This window comes from Rutilus rutilus, assembly GCF_951802725.1.
Source record: "Rutilus rutilus genome assembly, chromosome: 10".
NCBI lineage: Eukaryota > Metazoa > Chordata > Actinopteri > Cypriniformes > Leuciscidae > Rutilus > Rutilus rutilus.
The window spans coordinates 2,768,887-2,786,650 of record NC_140215.1 but is presented as its reverse complement, the minus strand read 5'-3'; the positions used below and the strand labels follow the sequence as shown (position 1 = coordinate 2,786,650).

At 38.8% G+C, this 17,764-nt stretch overlaps 1 protein-coding gene across 1 annotated transcript in view; it reads right to left on the bottom strand.

Moving 5' to 3' along the window:
- LOC311297937 (transient receptor potential cation channel subfamily M member 2-like) overlaps positions 1 to 17,764 on the bottom strand; it is a gene marked incomplete at its 5' end in the record, with an annotated part of 106,425 nt that overhangs the window by 9,921 nt on the left and 78,740 nt on the right. Inside the window, 6 exons of the mRNA XM_084420428.1 lie at positions 12 to 144; positions 6,834 to 7,015; positions 10,884 to 11,064; positions 12,910 to 13,081; positions 14,112 to 14,250; positions 15,623 to 15,741. Coding sequence (XP_084276554.1) covers positions 12 to 144; positions 6,834 to 7,015; positions 10,884 to 11,064; positions 12,910 to 13,081; positions 14,112 to 14,250; positions 15,623 to 15,741 — 926 coding nt within the window. The remainder of the gene's footprint in view (positions 1 to 11; positions 145 to 6,833; positions 7,016 to 10,883; positions 11,065 to 12,909; positions 13,082 to 14,111; positions 14,251 to 15,622; positions 15,742 to 17,764) is intronic.

The following is a 17,764-nucleotide window of genomic DNA, read 5'->3' as shown; positions in this document are numbered from 1 at the left end:
CTCTGAGTTACTTCTCTGCGGTGTCCTGGATACGATGCTCCACGCTCTGGCTCTCGTCCTGTCGTGTAGACGCCAGATAGTTGTCCTTCATGAAAGCCTCCCATGACAACAGCTCCTCTTCCTCGGTCTGCTCTAGTTCCTGCCCTGTGCAGAACCATGAACTTAAACCAGGGATTTACACATTCAACGCAGTTTTTTAAAGTGATCAGGACATAAAAAATATACGAAATATAAGCTTTGTTCATGTAGCTCAAACGGTAGAACTTGTTTGGGATTTGATTTCCAGGAAATGCATGAACTGATAAAATGTAAACATTGAATGCAATGTAGGTCACTTTTGATAAAAGCAAATGCTGAAGTGAGTCATACCACAAAACAGGCAGTTCTAATGTTTTTAATTCTATTCTGCTGTTCGCAATGCTTCACGGTTCAAATCATCGCTTATTAAAGAAAACTTTTTTTAAATCCATATGGAAAAAATTAATGGAAAAATACTTCTGGAACCAGTGCAGCTGAAAAAAAGTCAGGGCGCTAATGCACTCTATAAACTGGACCAGACTTTATACTCATATTCCGATCTAGGCTACGTCTACATTAATCCGAATTAGGGCTGCACGATATTGAAGAAAAGTGTGATATGCGATAACTCATTAAATAATGCAATATTCGATATGCGATGCGATAATGCTTAAAGTGTGTAAAATTAACTTAAATTATCTTTAAAACATATTTAAAATGATATAACCTACATACGTGTTTCACATTCTTTTAGTGACAATAAAACATCCCTACAGCTTCTGAAAGTGAACATCAGTGATTTACTGTAGTATAAGAAGTGCTATTTTAACATCAGTGTAAACCACAGGGTTTAGGGGTTCAGGTTATCCTACATTAGGGTTATTTAACAACAGAAACTGAATAATCAAATGTAAAAATAAAACACTGCTTAGTTTTCACTTTATGAATTAAATATATACTGATTCTTATTAAAGCTACAAAAGTTATTCAGCCAAGAGCAGTGAGTGATTTTCTCTTTGTCTTTAGTTCATGACCCCAGTTATTGCAAGCTGTTGCGATATGCAAATTGCGATATATTTGATAATTTTGATATATTGTGCAGCCCTAATCCGAATACATTTGAAATCGGCCTTTTCGTTTAAAAATGCCCTTCGTCCACACTAGTGTTTTCCAAAAGTTTCTCATCCACACTGAAACGTCGGAAAACGATAAATTCACCTTAGCGTATGCGTAAACCCTCATAAAAAGCTCACTGGGATGATACAGACGGAAAAATAAATAATAAAGTTATCGCACAATTTTTCTGGCAGGATCATTTTTATTAAGCAAAATATCTCAGCAAAATCAAAATGTTCTGTCATCTTTGCAGGACTGTGATATTAAGAGAGTGCAAAGTAACATAATTTAGCAACTGTGTGAAAGTGAATAGCACAATACAGGTATTAACATGAATATCAATTGGCACAATATGCGTCACATGACTTAACTTATGTCATCGGTTTTAAATACCTCAGTTTTGACAGTCCACAACGCGAAAACAGCGTTTTCAAATTTATCCACTTTGGAGAGCGTTTTCAAAAAGGTTCGTTTTCATTAATAAAATGCCGTCTCAGTGTGGACGCAAGGACAAAACAGAGAGAAAAAGATGTGTTTTCAAATGAAAACGTATTAGTGTGGACAAGGCCCTCGACTTATTGCTCCTGTCTGCCTAGCTGCCTGCTGCGAGTGTGTTTGCTTCGGTGCTGTAAGCTCCGACTTAGCCTCGTATTTCTTTGTTTTGAACCATCATTTACTACAATTTGTAGTTGTTTATACTAAATACAGCTTACCCAACATCTCAGATTGACATCGCTAGCTTCCGTTACTACTAACACAACACGCTAATTCGCTACTGCTAGCCTGTTAACGCGCCACCCGTGCGCTCAGCTGTTTTATTTATTTATTTTTTCTCTCGCGCGCTCGCGCCTTTGAGTTCATAAAAGCTCAGGTAAGTAATAATCAGTCAACAAACACGGTGAGTAATGTCTTGTCCTGTTATTGTCACCTGCACTTCATGTCACATGTTTAGCATAGACTTCTCTGTTGGTAATGTAGGATTTATATGTGATAAATGTAAGGAGACAGTTAGGCTGACAGAGAAGATTTCAGAATTAGAGACACGCATCCAAACTTTAATTGAGGATAGTAAGAGTGCTAGAGCTTTAGATACTATTTTGGATGCGCCTAGCATAGTGAACTCTTTACATGATTCGGTTCCAGCTGAAGTAGAGCCTGTGCAGCCGGGCAAATGGGTGACAGTGAGGGATCGCTCTAGTCGCGGATCAAAAAACCACTCTTCCGTTCCGATTACCACAACAAATCGATTTGCCCCGCTCAGTGAAACACCCACTGAGAATTCTGTTGATTGTGCCCTAGTAATTGGTGATTCGATCACACGGAACGTGAAAATAGAGACACCAGCGAACATAGTCACATGTTTGCCGGGAGCCAGAGCGCCTGACATCAAAGCAAATTTAAAAGTGCTGGCTAATGCTAATCGTAAATTCTCTAAGATCATTATTCATGTCGGCACTAATGATGTTCGACTCCGCCAGTCGGAGATCACCAAAATTAATATTAAAGAGGTGTGTGAACTTGCAAGTACGATGTCAGGCACTGTAATTTGCTCTGGCCCCCTTCCTGTTCGCAGGAGTGATGAGATAGTTAGTAGATTGTGTTCACTGAATCGCTGGCTGTCTGAGTGGTGTCCGTGTAATAATAATATAGAATTCATAGACAATTGGAAAAGTTTTTGGGGCAAACCTGACCTGTTGAAAAGAGATGGTATTCATCCCTCCTGGGATGGTGCTGCTCTTCTATCTAGTAATATGGCTCATAGTCTTAGAGCTCAAACATGACAAATTGGGCACCAGGTCAGGAAGCAGACAGACTGGCTAAACCAACCGTCTGCTAGCGGCCTCGCGTCACCCAGGTCAGATAAATCCCATCACATAGAGCCTCTTTCACCTAGCTATCATCATATAGAGACTGTGTCTGTTCCCCGATTTTGGAAATCCAAAAAATGTTTAAACCTATCTAAGGTTAAAAATTTAATTGATGTTCAACAAATAAAAAACAGCTATAATACAGATGAGCAAATGCTAAAGATTGGGTTGCTGAATATTCGATCGCTTACTTCAAAAGCACTCATTGTTAATGATATGATTTCAGATAATAACCTAGATGTGCTGTGTTTGACAGAAACCTGGCTAAAACCAAACGATTACATTACTTTAAATGAGTCCACCCCGCAAGATTACTGTTATAAACATGAACCTCGTCTGAAACGCAAAGGGGGTGGTGTTGCTGTAATTTATAGTAATATTTTCAAAACCACTAAGAAATCAAGTTTCGAATATAATTCTTTTGAAGTGTTAGTGCTTAATGTAAAAATATATAGTAAAAATGATAAATCACGTTTGAGATTTGTGCTGGCTACTGTATACAGGCCACCAGGGCACCATACAGACTTTATCAAAGAATTTGCGGACTTTCTATCAGAGTTAGTATTGGCTGCAGATAAAGTACTAATTGTTGGTGATTTTAATATACACATCGATAATGAAAAAGATGCATTGGGTTTGGCATTTAAAGACATTGTAAACTCAATTGGAGTTAGACAACACGTGTCAGGACCTACTCATCGCCGTAATCATACTCTAGATCTAATATTATCACATGGAATAGATGTTGATGCCGTTGAAATTCTGCAGCAGAGCGATGACATCTCAGATCATTATCTAGTCTCGTGTAAATTACATTTAGCCAAGGCTGCAAAGCCGACTCCGTGTTACAAATATGTTAGACCTATCACTTCTGCTACTAAAGATTGCTTTATTAATAATCTTCCTGATCAGTTTCATCATTTTAGCATCCCGGATAGCTTAGAAGAACTTGATATTGCAACAGAAACTTTTAACTCTCTCTTTTCCAGCACTTTAGACACAGTTGCTCCTTTGCGCTTAAAGAAGATTAAAGAAAATAATCCAACGCCGTGGTACAACGAGCACACTCGGGCCCTTAAGAGAGCAGCCAGAAAAATGGAGCGCAACTGGAAGAAAACTAAATTAGAGGTATTTCGCATTTCATGGAAGGAGAGCTCGATTGCTTACAGAGAGGCTTTAAAAGCTGCTAGATCTGCTTATTTTTCAAACCTATTAGAAGAAAATAAACATAATCCTAGGTATTTATTTGAAACAGTGGCTAAACTAACGAAAAAGAAAGCTTCAAACACAGAAGGTTCCAAGCAGCACAGCAGTAATGACTTTATGAACTTCTTCACTTATAAGATTGATAATATCAGGGATAAAATTATAACTATGCAACCGTCTACTACAGTATCGCATCAGGCAGTGCATTGTAGTCTCCCTGAGGAAAAATTTGATTCATTCATTGCTATAGAAGAGGAAGAATTTACTAAACTCGTTAAATCATCTAAATCTACAACATGTATGTTAGACCCTATACCGACTAAGCTACTGAAAGAGATGCTTCCAGAGGTCATAGATCCTCTTCTTAATATCATTAATTCCTCTTTGTCTCTAGGATACGTACCAAAAAACTTTAAGCTGGCTATGATTAAACCGCTTGTTAAAAAAATGCAACTTGATCCTTCAGAATTAGTCGATTACAGGCCGATCTCGAATCTACCTTTTCTGTCAAAGATACTAGAAAAGGCAGTATCTTCACAACTATGTTCCTTTCTAGAAAGAAATGATATCTGCGAGGATTTTCAGTCTGGATTTAGACCATACCATAGTACTGAGACTGCTCTCGTTAGAGTAACAAATGATTTGCTCTTATCATCCGATCGTGGTTGTGTCTCTCTATTAGTGTTACTCGATCTTAGTGCTGCGTTTGACACCATTGACCACAACATTCTTTTAAATAGACTAGAAAACTATGTTGGCATTAGTGGAATTGCACTAGCATGGTTTAAATCATACTTATCTGACCGTTATCAGTTTGTAGCAGTAAATGAAGAGATGTCTTATCAATCACAAGTTCAGTATGGCGTACCACAGGGCTCAGTACTAGGACCGCTGCTGTTCACTCTGTACATGCTGCCATTAGGAGATATCATTAGGAAACATGGAATTAGCTTCCACTGTTATGCCGACGATACTCAGCTCTATATTTCTTCAAAACCTAACGAAACTTACCAATTCACTAAATTAACAGAATGCATAGCTGATATAAAAAATTGGATGACTCGTAATTTCCTACTTCTAAATTCTGAAAAAACAGAGATTCTAATTATTGGACAAAAAACTTCCTCACGTAATAACCTAGAATACTGTCTAACACTTGATGGCTGCTCTGTTAAGTCTTCGTCGTCGGTTAGGAACCTGGGTGTGCTCTTTGATACTAATCTTTCATTTGAAAGTTACGTGTCTAGTATCTGTAAAACCGCATTTTTCCATCTTAAAAATATATCTAAATTACGTCATATGCTCTCATTGACAAATGCGGAACAATTAGTCCATGCGTTCATGACCTCAAGGCTAGATTATTGTAATGCTCTACTGGGTGGTTGCCCTGCACGCTTAATAAACAAACTACAGCTAGTTCAAAACGCAGCAGCTCGAGTTCTTACCAGAACCAGGAAGTATGAGCATATTAGCCCGGTTCTGTCAAAACTGCACTGGCTCCCTATTAAACATCGCATCAATTTTAAAATATTGCTGATTACTTACAAAGCACTAAATGGTTTAGCTCCGCAGTACTTGAGCGAGCTCTTAACGCATTATACTCCTTCACGTCTATTGCGATCTCAAAATTCCGGCCAGTTGATAATACCTAGAATATCAAAATCAACTGCTGGCGGTAGATCCTTTTCCTATTTAGCACCAAAACTTTGGAACAGCCTTCCTACCATTGTCCGGGAAGCAGACACACTCTGTCAGTTCAAATCTAGATTAAAGACACATCTCTTTGACATAGCGTTCACATAATACATTATAGACTTCTATAATTCAATATTAGGCTGCATAGATTAGGTCAGCTGGAACCGGGAACACTTCCCATAAATCCTGATGTACTTGTTACATCATGAGAAGAATGGCATCTACGCTAATTTTAGTGTCTTTGTTTATCCCAAGGTTTTCCCGCAGCCTGCCGGATCCAGGCCGTTTCCAGATCTGATGAAGGACCTGGACCCGGTGTCAACGCAGTGCTGAAGGGCCAACTAGTCTCTCCCTATGGAGGATCCCTTTCCCACTCTCCAGATAACGCGTCGTTGGGAAAACTCAATTTGCGTATCTACCCCGAATTGATAAAATAAAATAAAATTCTGAATCAAAACTATAAGGAAACACCAGTAATTTGTTTAGGTTTGGTTTGTAGGGAATTCCAAACCTGCACACATATATTCAAACGCACATAACTATAGAACCCGTTCTTAATGCGCATCTGAACGCCATCAGTGTTTCTCACAGGTTCGCGTTTAAAGTCTGTGTAGAGAGAATGGTGTCGTCTTGGCGGCCCTAATTTAAAAACAAATGATCGTTGCGACGGAAGCGAATCAATCAAAACTAACTTTAGCTGGAAAATAACTTTATTAAAGAACCGCTATAAAGCCAAAACAATCTTACGTTAAATTATACATTTATCTCTGTAAAGCTGCTTTGAGACAATCTACATTGTTAAAAGCGCTATATAAATGAAAATGACTTGACTTGACTTGACTTACGAACGTCAGTAATGTACCGCGATCATGTGTGTGTTTTCAGTAAAATATGTTTGTGGCTGTAGTGTGGTCCTGGCCCAGCACTCACTGAAGTGTTTGTGTCTCTGTGAAGGACAGCACAGCAACACTCCTCTGATGAAGAGCATGAGGTGACTGAGGAGGATGAAGGGTGGAGGAAGAGCAGGTCGACTGTGATACTCCTTAATCAGCTCGTAACGCTGGAACTTCCAGATGGTTTTCGTGTTGTCTTGAACCTGCTGGAACGTGTAGCTGTGATGCACAAAGATAAGGTTTAAAGGATTAGTTCACTTTAAAATGAAAATGAGCCCATGATTTACTCTCCCTCAAATCATCCTAGGTGTGTATGACGTTCTTCTTTCAGATGAATACAGTATACATATTGATAAATGTCCTGGCTCTTCCAAGTTTTTATAATGGCAGTGGATTGCAACCAACAGACTGAAGCTCAAAAACATGCATCTATCCATCATAAAAGTGCATCTATCCATCATAAAAATGCATCTATCCATCATAAAAGTTCATCTATCCATCATTAAAGTGCATCTATCCATCATAAAAGTGCATCTATCCATCATTAAAGTGCATCTACTGTATCCATCATAAAAGTGCATCTATCCATCATTAAAGTGCATCTATCCAAAAGTGCATCTATCCATCATAAAAGTGCATCTATCCATCATTAAAGTGCATCTATCCATCATAAAAGTGCATCTATCCATCATTAAAGTGCATCTATCCAAAAGTGCATCTATCCATCATTAAAGTGCATCTATCCATCATAAAAGTGCATCTATCCATCATTAAAGTGCATCTATCCATCATTAAAGTGCATCTATCCATCATTAAAGTGCATCTATCCATCATTAAAGTGCATCTATCCATCATTAAAGTGCATCTATCCATCATAAACGTGCATCTATCCATCATAAAAGTGCATCTATCCATCATTAAAGTGCATCTATCCATCATAAACGTGCATCTATCCATCATTAAAGTGCATCTATCCATCATAAAAGTGCATCTATCCATCATTAAAGTGCATCTATCCATCATAAAAGTGCATCTATCCAAAAGTGCATCTATCCATCATAAAAGTGCATCTATCCAAAAGTGCATCTATCCATCATTAAAGTGCATCTATCCATCATTAAAGTGCATCTATCCATCATAAAAGTGCATCTATCCATCATTAAAGGGCATCTTTCCATCATCAAAGTGCATCTATCCATCATTAAAGTGCATCTATCCATCATAAAAGTGCATCTATCCATCATAAAAGTGCATCTTTCCATCATCAAAGTGCATCTATCCATCATAAAAGTGCATCTATCCATCATAAAAGTGCATCTTTCCATCATCAAAGTGCATCTATCCATCATTAAAGTTCATCTATCCATCATAAACATGCATCTATCCATCATTAAAGTGCATCTATCCATCATAAAAGTGCATCTATCCATCATAAAAGTGCATCTTTCTATCATCAAAGTGCATCTATCCATCATAAAAGTGCATCTATCCATCATAAAAGTGCATCTTTCCATCATCAAAGTGCATCTATCCATCATTAAAGTTCATCTATCCATCATCAAAGTGCATCTATCCATCATTAAAGTTCATCTATCCATCATAAACATGCATCTATCCATCATTAAAGTGCATCTATCCATCATTAAAGTGCTCCACACTGCTCCAGGCCTTCTGAAGCAAAACAATGAGTTTTTGTAAGAAAATATTCATATTTAACATGTTACAAAGTAAAATTCTAGCTTCCGGACAGTCATATACGTCTAGGATGGCTTGAGGGAGAGTAAATGACTTATCAAATGACTTACCAGATGTTTGGAAATCAGCACATGTGCTGCCCCTGCTGAAAGGGGGGGGACCCCTCCATTCTCGATAATTACCGCCCAATTTCTAAATTGTCTGTACTTGCAAAGGTCCTAGAGTCTTTAGTAAACACCCAACTTAAGGGCTTCCTGCAAAATCATAACATACTTTGCCTGGCACAATCAGGCTTTAGGGCCAGGCATAGCAGCATTACTGCAGCTGTCAAGGTGCTTGATGACATCATCTGTGACCTTGACAATAAGATGAGCTGTGCTGCCCTGTTCATCGACTTGTCAAAGGCCTTTGACACAGTTGATCACTGTATCCTGCTTAAGAGGCTCCGGGACATTGGCTTGGGCACTAAGGCAGTTGATTGGTTCAGAAACTATCTTACAAACAGAACTCAAACTGTAGTTGTTGATGGGCATAGTTCTGCCCCACTGGGGGTCCGGCGAGGTGTCCCTCAAGGGTCTATCCTTGGTCCGGTCCTATTTACCATTTACATAAACACCATTGCCTCTGTAGCAGATAATGGCAAAATACACCTCTATGCAGACGACACAGTACTATATTGTTCTGCCCCCACCCTAGCTCAAGCTTATCAATCACTACAGCAGTCTTTTAATTTATTACAGGCCACCTTCATTGAACTTAGACTGGTATTAAACGCTGGTAAAACTAAGGTGATGCAGTTCACAAAGTCTTGCACAGTACCCGCATCAACCGCCTTAGCCATTTCCACACTGGATGGGAAGTGTGTTGAAAATGTTTCATCTTATAAATATCTTGGTCTGTGGATTGATGAAAAGCTAACCTTCAAAGTTCATATTGATAAATTAGTGAGAAAGCTGAGAGTAAAGCTTGGCTTTTATTTTAGAAATAAATCCTGTTTTACTCTCCAAGCTAGGAGGAAATTGATCAGTGCCACTTTCTTATCAGTCTTGGACTTTGGGGATGTTATTTATATGCATGCTGCCTCTACCAAGCTGCACAACTTGACACAGTTTACCATGGTGCATTACGGTTCATTACTAATGCCAAGTCACGCACTCATCACTGTCGTCTTTATGAGGCGACTGGTTTTAGCTCTTTAGGTCTGCGTAGATGGTTCCATTGGCATATTTTTATTTACAAAGTTATTAACGGTAATTTACCCAGCTATCTTACTAGTCTGTTGACCTGGAATGAACCATTTACAGTCTCCGCTCCGTTGACATTCTGGCTCTAAATATCCCACGTATAACAACTGAATTTGTTAAGACTGCTTTTAGTTATGCTGCTCCTTGGTGTTGGAATTTGCTCCAAAAACTTTTGAAGCTTTCTGTTATCCCACTTGAACATTTTAAACAATTACTTAAATGTTCCAAATTTGAACAATGCACATGTTTTCAATGACCCCTTTATGTCATTGTTAAATTGTTTTACATGTACTGTAAATCTGTTTTGTTTGTTGTGTCTGTTTCTGTGATTCTGTGTAACTTGTGTAATTGTTGCCCCAGGGCTCCCTTGTAAAAGAGATTTGAATATCTCAATGGGACATCACCTGGTAAAATAAAGGATAAATAAATAAATAAATAAATAAAATAATTCATGGGCTAATTTTCATTTAAAAGTGAACTACTCCTTTAAAGCCCTAAAAGTCACTGCAATATTGCATCATGCATCTTCTACAATTCTGTACAGGTAATATTTAGCAAATGACACGAGATGCAATATAAGGATTATAAAGGATAAAATGTGGGCTCTGTTTTAAAACCTAGTGTGCTGTCAACATACAGTAGTCTGCAATTTAAGGCATTTTAAGGTACACTAATGATGCGAAGGCTGTTCCAATAGCTATACTCATGAAGAAAAAAATATATATAAAGCAGCATATTATTTAAAAAATATTGTTTGTTGAAAATATACAGTATATTTATAGACATGCATTTATTAAAGAACCAGATTTTGTGTGCTTAAACAAACGAACAAACAAATACAGTCAAACCAAAAATGATATATTATATACAGTATAATTAGTTTTACTAGTGGCTGCAGGACACTATAGTTCATTTATGTAAGTTAGGATAGCAAGGTGTCTGAATAAATTTCAGTTTGACTGTACATTAATGATTGTTCAACATTAAATAAATATTTGCATTTTATACAAATGTACTATTTTATCAAATAAAAGTCTCCCATAAGATGAACTACTTGTACAGTAGATACAGAGTTCTAGAGCCTAGAGCCATTGTGTAAATGAAACAAGTGACTGTTTCTGTTGACCTGTTTCAGTCTGTTTACTCACTTGAAGATAGCGATGAGGAGGTTTAGCAGTAAAATGTTGGCGAACAGCAGATAGACACACAGCATGATGATGGTCAGCCATTCTGGGAACATCGGCATGTTGTCACCGTTCAGCACGGGGCATTTGGGCTTCAGAGGATCCGAGCCGTTCACATTGCAGCTGCTTATATCAAACTGAGTGTCTGGTTTGCAAAACAGAGAAATATTTGTTAGCCATCTGATTTGTCTATATTTTGTATAAATCTCTGGACTTCTGAATGTTCTACAATGTTACAATTAAAACAATGATACAATCTATAATATAAAAATCAACTTACATTATTATTGCATATGCAATATTTTATAATATAACATTATAGCTAGTGTTGGGGAATGTTAATTTTAAAGTGCTGGTATAATGCCCTTTCACAAGATATAAAATAAGTCTTTGATGTCCCCAGAGTGTGTATGTGAAGTTTTAGCTTCAAATACCCCACAGATATTTTTATAAAGCATGTTAAAATTGTCTCTTTTTGAGGGTGAGCAAAAACGCACCGTTTTGTGTCTGTCCCTTTAAATGCAAATGAGCTGCTGCTCCCGGGACAGGGGGCGGAGCTTCAACAGCTTGCACTCACACACACATGCACTGAAAATTTCAAAAACGTTTAGCCTTTTATGTGCAAACCGGAGTCAGACAATGATGGAGAGACTCAAGAAGAAGTGACAACATGTAGAAGCAACAGGACATTTCTGAATGGTTAGTTGATGAGTTTATGTAGCTCACGTGTAGTTATCTTCTAGTCATTGATTAGCATATTCTGTCATGATAATCTATAAATCACGTTCAGGGGGCGGGGTTTATGCAAATTCTAGGGTTGGTGATGTCACTAACCCGGGAGGAATGTTGAGTAGTCTCTACCAGCCGTTTGTTGTAGTCCTTAAAAAGTGATTTCTCTAAAAGCAAATATCTCCGTTTGCTTTGAACTTTGAGCGTTGTAACTTTGCAGATGTTGTTTATGCTCAAACAGCAACATTACACACTAACTAAAGTTAAAAAAAGTTAATCATAATCAACCACCCCTTTAAAAGTAATGTGTTACAATAATGTGTTACTCCCTAAAAAGTAACTAATTGGGTTACTTAGTTACTTTTAATGGAAAGTAATGCATTATGTTACTTTTTCTCACCTGGGTGGGCTTGTTTGTATTGCATATTTAAATACTGTATATACAAATCTATACATTATTTGACAGCGTAGGGAGACTGCAGTCCACACTAATACATTTTTGTTTGAAAACGCATCTTTTTCTCTCCATTTTGGCCTTCCGTCCACACTGAGACGACGCTTTTATTAATGAAAACGAAGCTTTTTGAAATGCTCTCCAAAGTGGATAAATTTGAAAACGCTGTTTTCGTGTTGTTTGTGACTGTCAAAACTGAGGTATTTAAAAACAATGACTCAAGTTTAGTCATGTGACGCATATTGAACCCATAGATATTCATGTTTATACCGGTATTGTCCTGAAAAGGACAGAATATTTACTCACATTTGCTGTCCTGCAGTAAAACATGAGAGCAGCTTTAGTGTTTTAGACCAAACATATGATGCTGAGTGAGTGTGACCAGCATCAGTGAATGCTGAGATATTTTGCTAAATAAAATGATCCTGTCAGAAGAATTGCGCGATAACTTTATTATTTATTTTTCCGTCTGTGTCATCTCAGTGAGCTTGTGTGAGGTTTTACGCATGCGCTGTAAGGTGATTATAGCGTTTTCAGGCGTTTTCCAGAAGTTTCTCATCCACACAGAATAATCGGAAAACGCCTGAAAACGCTAGTGTGAACGGAGAGTGTTTTTAAACGATAACTCTGTTTCAAATGTATCCGGATTAATGTAGACGTAGCCTCATTTCTTCTTTGCTGGGAATTTGACAATTTTTTTTTTTTTAAATAAAGCAGAAATCACAACAATTCTTGGAGCTCACAGTAGGCACGTCTTCAATATTCATATGTTGCAAAAAAATAAATATTTTAGAGTAAACTGCTCACTGTCTATATTAGTGGGGACGTTGCCAAATATGATGAGGTAGGGATCATAGACAGCTCCACGGACGATCCAGTTTAGTCTCTCCTCATTTTCGATCATAATGCCCTGTTTCGCCACGCCGTACGCCACCACCCAGATACTGAGCAGAAACATGAAGAAGAACAAATCCATCATCTGCAAAGAGGAAGAGAGAATATGAGAGGACACAAAATGAAACGGGAAAAGATGCATGTTAAAGGCAAGCTGCTCTAAGCGATGTTGGGTGATGTCACTTCTTGTTGACGTTCAAAGTATGGTCAACCAAAACGGAGGCTAGCTCGACACTCCCTCCTCCTCATCCTGTCCCCTCCCCCTCCCTTCCGTGCTTCCTGAAACAGTCATGAACCATTTAGAAAAAACAAACTGGATTCACCCTGTCCAGTATAAACAGAGCCACCTGAACGTCGGATTGGAAGCCCTTCTGCCAGCGGAGTTCTCGCCACCTTTTGAACGCTTTTCCGATGTAAATTCTGGACTTTGCGCATTCCTTCTCCTTTTCCCTCTTCTTTGTTATTTGTTCATCGGAACGTCGTCTCTTTGGTCGTGTGTTGGCCATATCAAAATTCTTAAGAATATACATTTTTAACGTTAGTCGTTGTCTAGGACATCTCTCCTCTAGCTAACTTCCCTCTTCATGCTTCTCTCTCCTCCACTCCCCACACCCCCCTTCATGTGCACGCGCACTAACCCCCCCACTCCCATGTCATTCTTGTCAGTTATTGGCTGGAACAGTTTGTTATGTTTCGTGGTCCAGGCTGGGCCCGTTTGTTTTTCTTGCTTTTTGTGGAGCCTGGGCTGTCTACAGAGACCGCGTTTCTTTACAGTGTGTTCAGGGGACGGGCAGCTAGCGGATAGTGAGGAGATGTTTGCTGTATGTGACAAAAAATGTTTTGTCCTAAAAAATGCATGACATCGCTTAGAGCACCTTTAATAGCTCAATTTCTTTGAAATTGCTTTTATGCAAAAACATTTTTGCTTGATGTGCAGTATGAGAGGAAGAATAGAGCTCACGTCATTCAGTGTTTTATTTTTTAAATAGTTAATTTGTTCTTCTTCAAAAGATCAAGCATTTGAGTCCCTTAGTCTCTCAACACTTAGGCTGTGCAGAATTATTGCATAACATATCTGAACTGAAGAAATGAACTTTATGAGCACGCAGACCCACCATTCTCCTGACAATGATTATTTTCGGACCCAGGTTTCGACTGATAGTGAAGATGGCCATTAATCGTAGGCAGAATATGATGAAGTCGATGCAGAGTAGAACTTTACCCACGTAGAACACAGTCTCGGAGGCCTGAAGTCTGTATGAAAAACACAGAGTTTGATTAAGTGTGAAAAAAATGCTGATTTAATTTAGTTCTGAGTCATTATGCAAACGAACTAAACTTAACTCAAGGTGAGCACCAAAAACGTTAAATATGATTCCTTTATATGAGAGTCTATTAGAGTTGGTAGGTTTGATTTCTCTCAGTGAAATTCTTTTAATACACAGAATCATAACTTAAAATTGTAATGCATTAAATGCTTTAGTAAAAACATATGCAGATAATTATTGCTTTGTGTTACTATTGGTGCATATAAATGAAAATGATTATTAAGCGTCATATAGGGATTGTCAAAGTTTTTTTTTTTTTTTGTCAATCTACTGAATTTTCCGTCAACGATACCAGGGACACCGAAACATGAAGAAATTTGCAAAGTATGTTGGCCCACATCAACCTAGCCCATAATCAATTGTCAAAGTTTTTTAGTTTTTTTTCCCCGTCAATCTACTGAATTTTCCGTCAACAATACCAGGGACACCGAAACACCGGGGAACATGAAATTTGGTGGGCATGTAGCCCCACTAGACTTTTACAGAAAAATTTCGTTTGGTCCCCGGGGGCCACTCCCCCCCTCGCGCTGGGCCCCCCCAAACCCAAAAAATGCAGTTTTTCCTAAATAACTACCTGAACCGTGGCACCGAGGATGAAGACATTTTTATGGTATGTTGGTCTTAAGGGCCCACATCAACCTAGCCCATAATCACTCATTTGTGATTTGCGCCCCTCCCATAAAAAATGAAAATGCAATATTATTCTGCTTTAATAAGAAGAATCTTCTGCCCTATCTTCAGTGGAGATGTTCAGAACTGCACCATATTTCATGTGTATGATTAACTTGACATCCTCTGGGGGTATGCTAAGTTTCGTAGAATTTCATCCATGGGGGGGTATAAAATAAATTCATTTATGTGCACATTTAGTGACTGTACACTTTTTTTAGGTATATACATAAACACGCAATACAGCCAAATTGCTCCACGTCATTTATTTTTGTGGAAAGCCAGTGCAGGCCTGAGCGGCGGTCATATTTTGTACCGCCATGCGGTACATCTAGTTTTAACTAGATTTTTACTGTATTTTACATTTTTATATTATTAAACAATTTGAATCTACTTTACTACATTGACTGTTCGGTCAAAACATTATGGTAAAAAAAAAATAGACCTTTGAAGCAATTTCAGATATGATGAGGTACGGCTCACAGACAGTGGATACTTTTTTTTAATGTTTCATCCAGCCCTAGTTATGAGGATATTTTCTGTGTAATCTTAACCTAATGAGGAAAGCATGAACTGTACTGAATTAATCATATCTGAACGGTATTTAGTGAAATAGTGGTTGTGTTGACCTGCAGGCCAGACCAGAAATGAACAGCATGATTGACAGCACATCCAGAATGTTCCACAGATCCCTGATATACATCTTTGCTTTCCTCCGAAAGCTGGGCCCATCGAAGTCATGATAGAGCTGTGGAGTATCAGAGTGGTTAAATATAGACATAATGATATAGACGGACAGATATAATAACAGTATATTGGCTTACGATTATTTAATGTTTTTGAAAGAAGTCTCTTCTGCTCACCAAGGTGAATTTAATTAATCAAAAATTATCACAATTTAAAATAAATGTTTTCTATGTGAATATCTAGTAAAATGTCATCTATTCCTGTGATCAAAGCTGAATTTTCAGCATCATTACTCCAGTCTTCAGTGTCACATGATCCTTCAGAAATCATTCTAATATGGTGATTTGCTGATCAATTATTATTGATGATCAATTATTAGTAATGGTTCTTGTTATTATCAATGTTGAAAACAGTTTCTGCTGCTTCTTTTTTGTGTAAACCATGATACATTTTTTTTTCAAGATTCTTCGATGAATTGAATATTTATTTGCAATAGAAATCTTTTGTAACATTATAAATGTTTTTACTTTCACTGTTGCTCATGCATTGTAGTTAAATTATTAATTTATTATTATTATGTTAATCTTACCCTCAAGCTTGAGAGTGGTATTGGATCACAAAAATCTGAAGCAGCACAACTGTTTTCAACATTGATAATAATCAGAAATGTTTCTTGAGCATCAAATCATCACATGAGAGTAATTTCTGAAGGATCATGTGTGTAACGGTCACCAGCTGGAGTGCCCTTGAGAGCCACCAGAGGGCACTCCACACCAGACTATCATGTTCACTCACAGACTACATCTCCCATCATTCTCTGCCTGGACTCATCAGCACTCATCACATTCACCTGTATCTCATAATCTTGTTTAGTTCACCCCATATAGCCTGGTTCACTCATGGCGAAGTTTTGTATGTTGTTGCACTGCATTTCTGAGCGTTTTTCCCTGGTTTCGTGTCTCTTGGTTTTTTTATTTCTTGCCTGTCCCGTGGATTACTCTTTTGCCTCTGACCCCTGCCTGTTTTGTTTGTTTGTTTATTTGTTTGTTTGGACTGTCTTCCTGTGCTTGACCCTCTGCTTGTGCTGATTACAATTCTGGATTACGCCTTCTAATAAAGATGCAATTGGATCTCAACCTTTGTGTCTCGGAGCAGTTTGTGACAGAAAACTTCGCCACACCAAGATCCAGCAGCGACGACCGACCTAAAGATGAATCCAGCAGCACAAATTATGAGTCTCCGTCAAGGAGATCGACCCATTGAGAAGTACGTGGTTGACTTTTTGGAGCTTGCTCACCTGACTTGTATGGATGAGGTATGCTTGATGATATTTTTTCAGGGAGGACTATCTGAGCCGCTTAGCTACCTTATGCCATTGCATGACCCTAGCTGGACTCTGAAACAATATGTTGACTTGGCCCTGCAACTGAGCGGCTCAACTTTTTCTGTGGGTTTCACGTCCGCCGAGCCTGAGCTTCTCCTCGTCAGCCCTGCCGAGCCAGAGCTTCACGTCAGTCCTTCTGCCGATCCAGAGACTGTTCACGTCAGTCCCTCTGCCGATCCAGAGACTGTTCACGTCAGGCACTTCTGCCGATCCAGAGACTGTTCACGCCCCCGCCGCCGAGCCAGTGTCTCAGGACAAGATGGTCTCCGGCGAGCCAGTGTCTCCGAACAAGATGGCCGCCGCCGAGCCAGTGTCTCCGGACAAGATGGCCGCTGCCGCCACCGAACCAGTGTCTCAGGACATGATGGTCTCCGCCGAGCCAGTGTCTCCGGACAAGATGGCCGCCACCGATCCAGTGTCTCCGGACGAGATGGCCGCCACCACGTCGCCTGAGCCCTCAGCAGAGATGGCCGCCAACACGCCTGAACCTGAGCCCTCAGCAGAGATAGCCGCTGCCACAGTGTCTGTTCCTGTCCCTGTTCCTGAGCCGGTGTCTGTCCCCGTTTTTTTAAATTGTAATAATATTTCATAATATTACTGTTTTTACAGTATTTTTTATAACATAAATGCAGCCTTGGTGAGCAGAAGAGAATTCCTTCAAAAAACATAGAAAGTGTGTGTGTGTGTGTGTGCGCCTCAC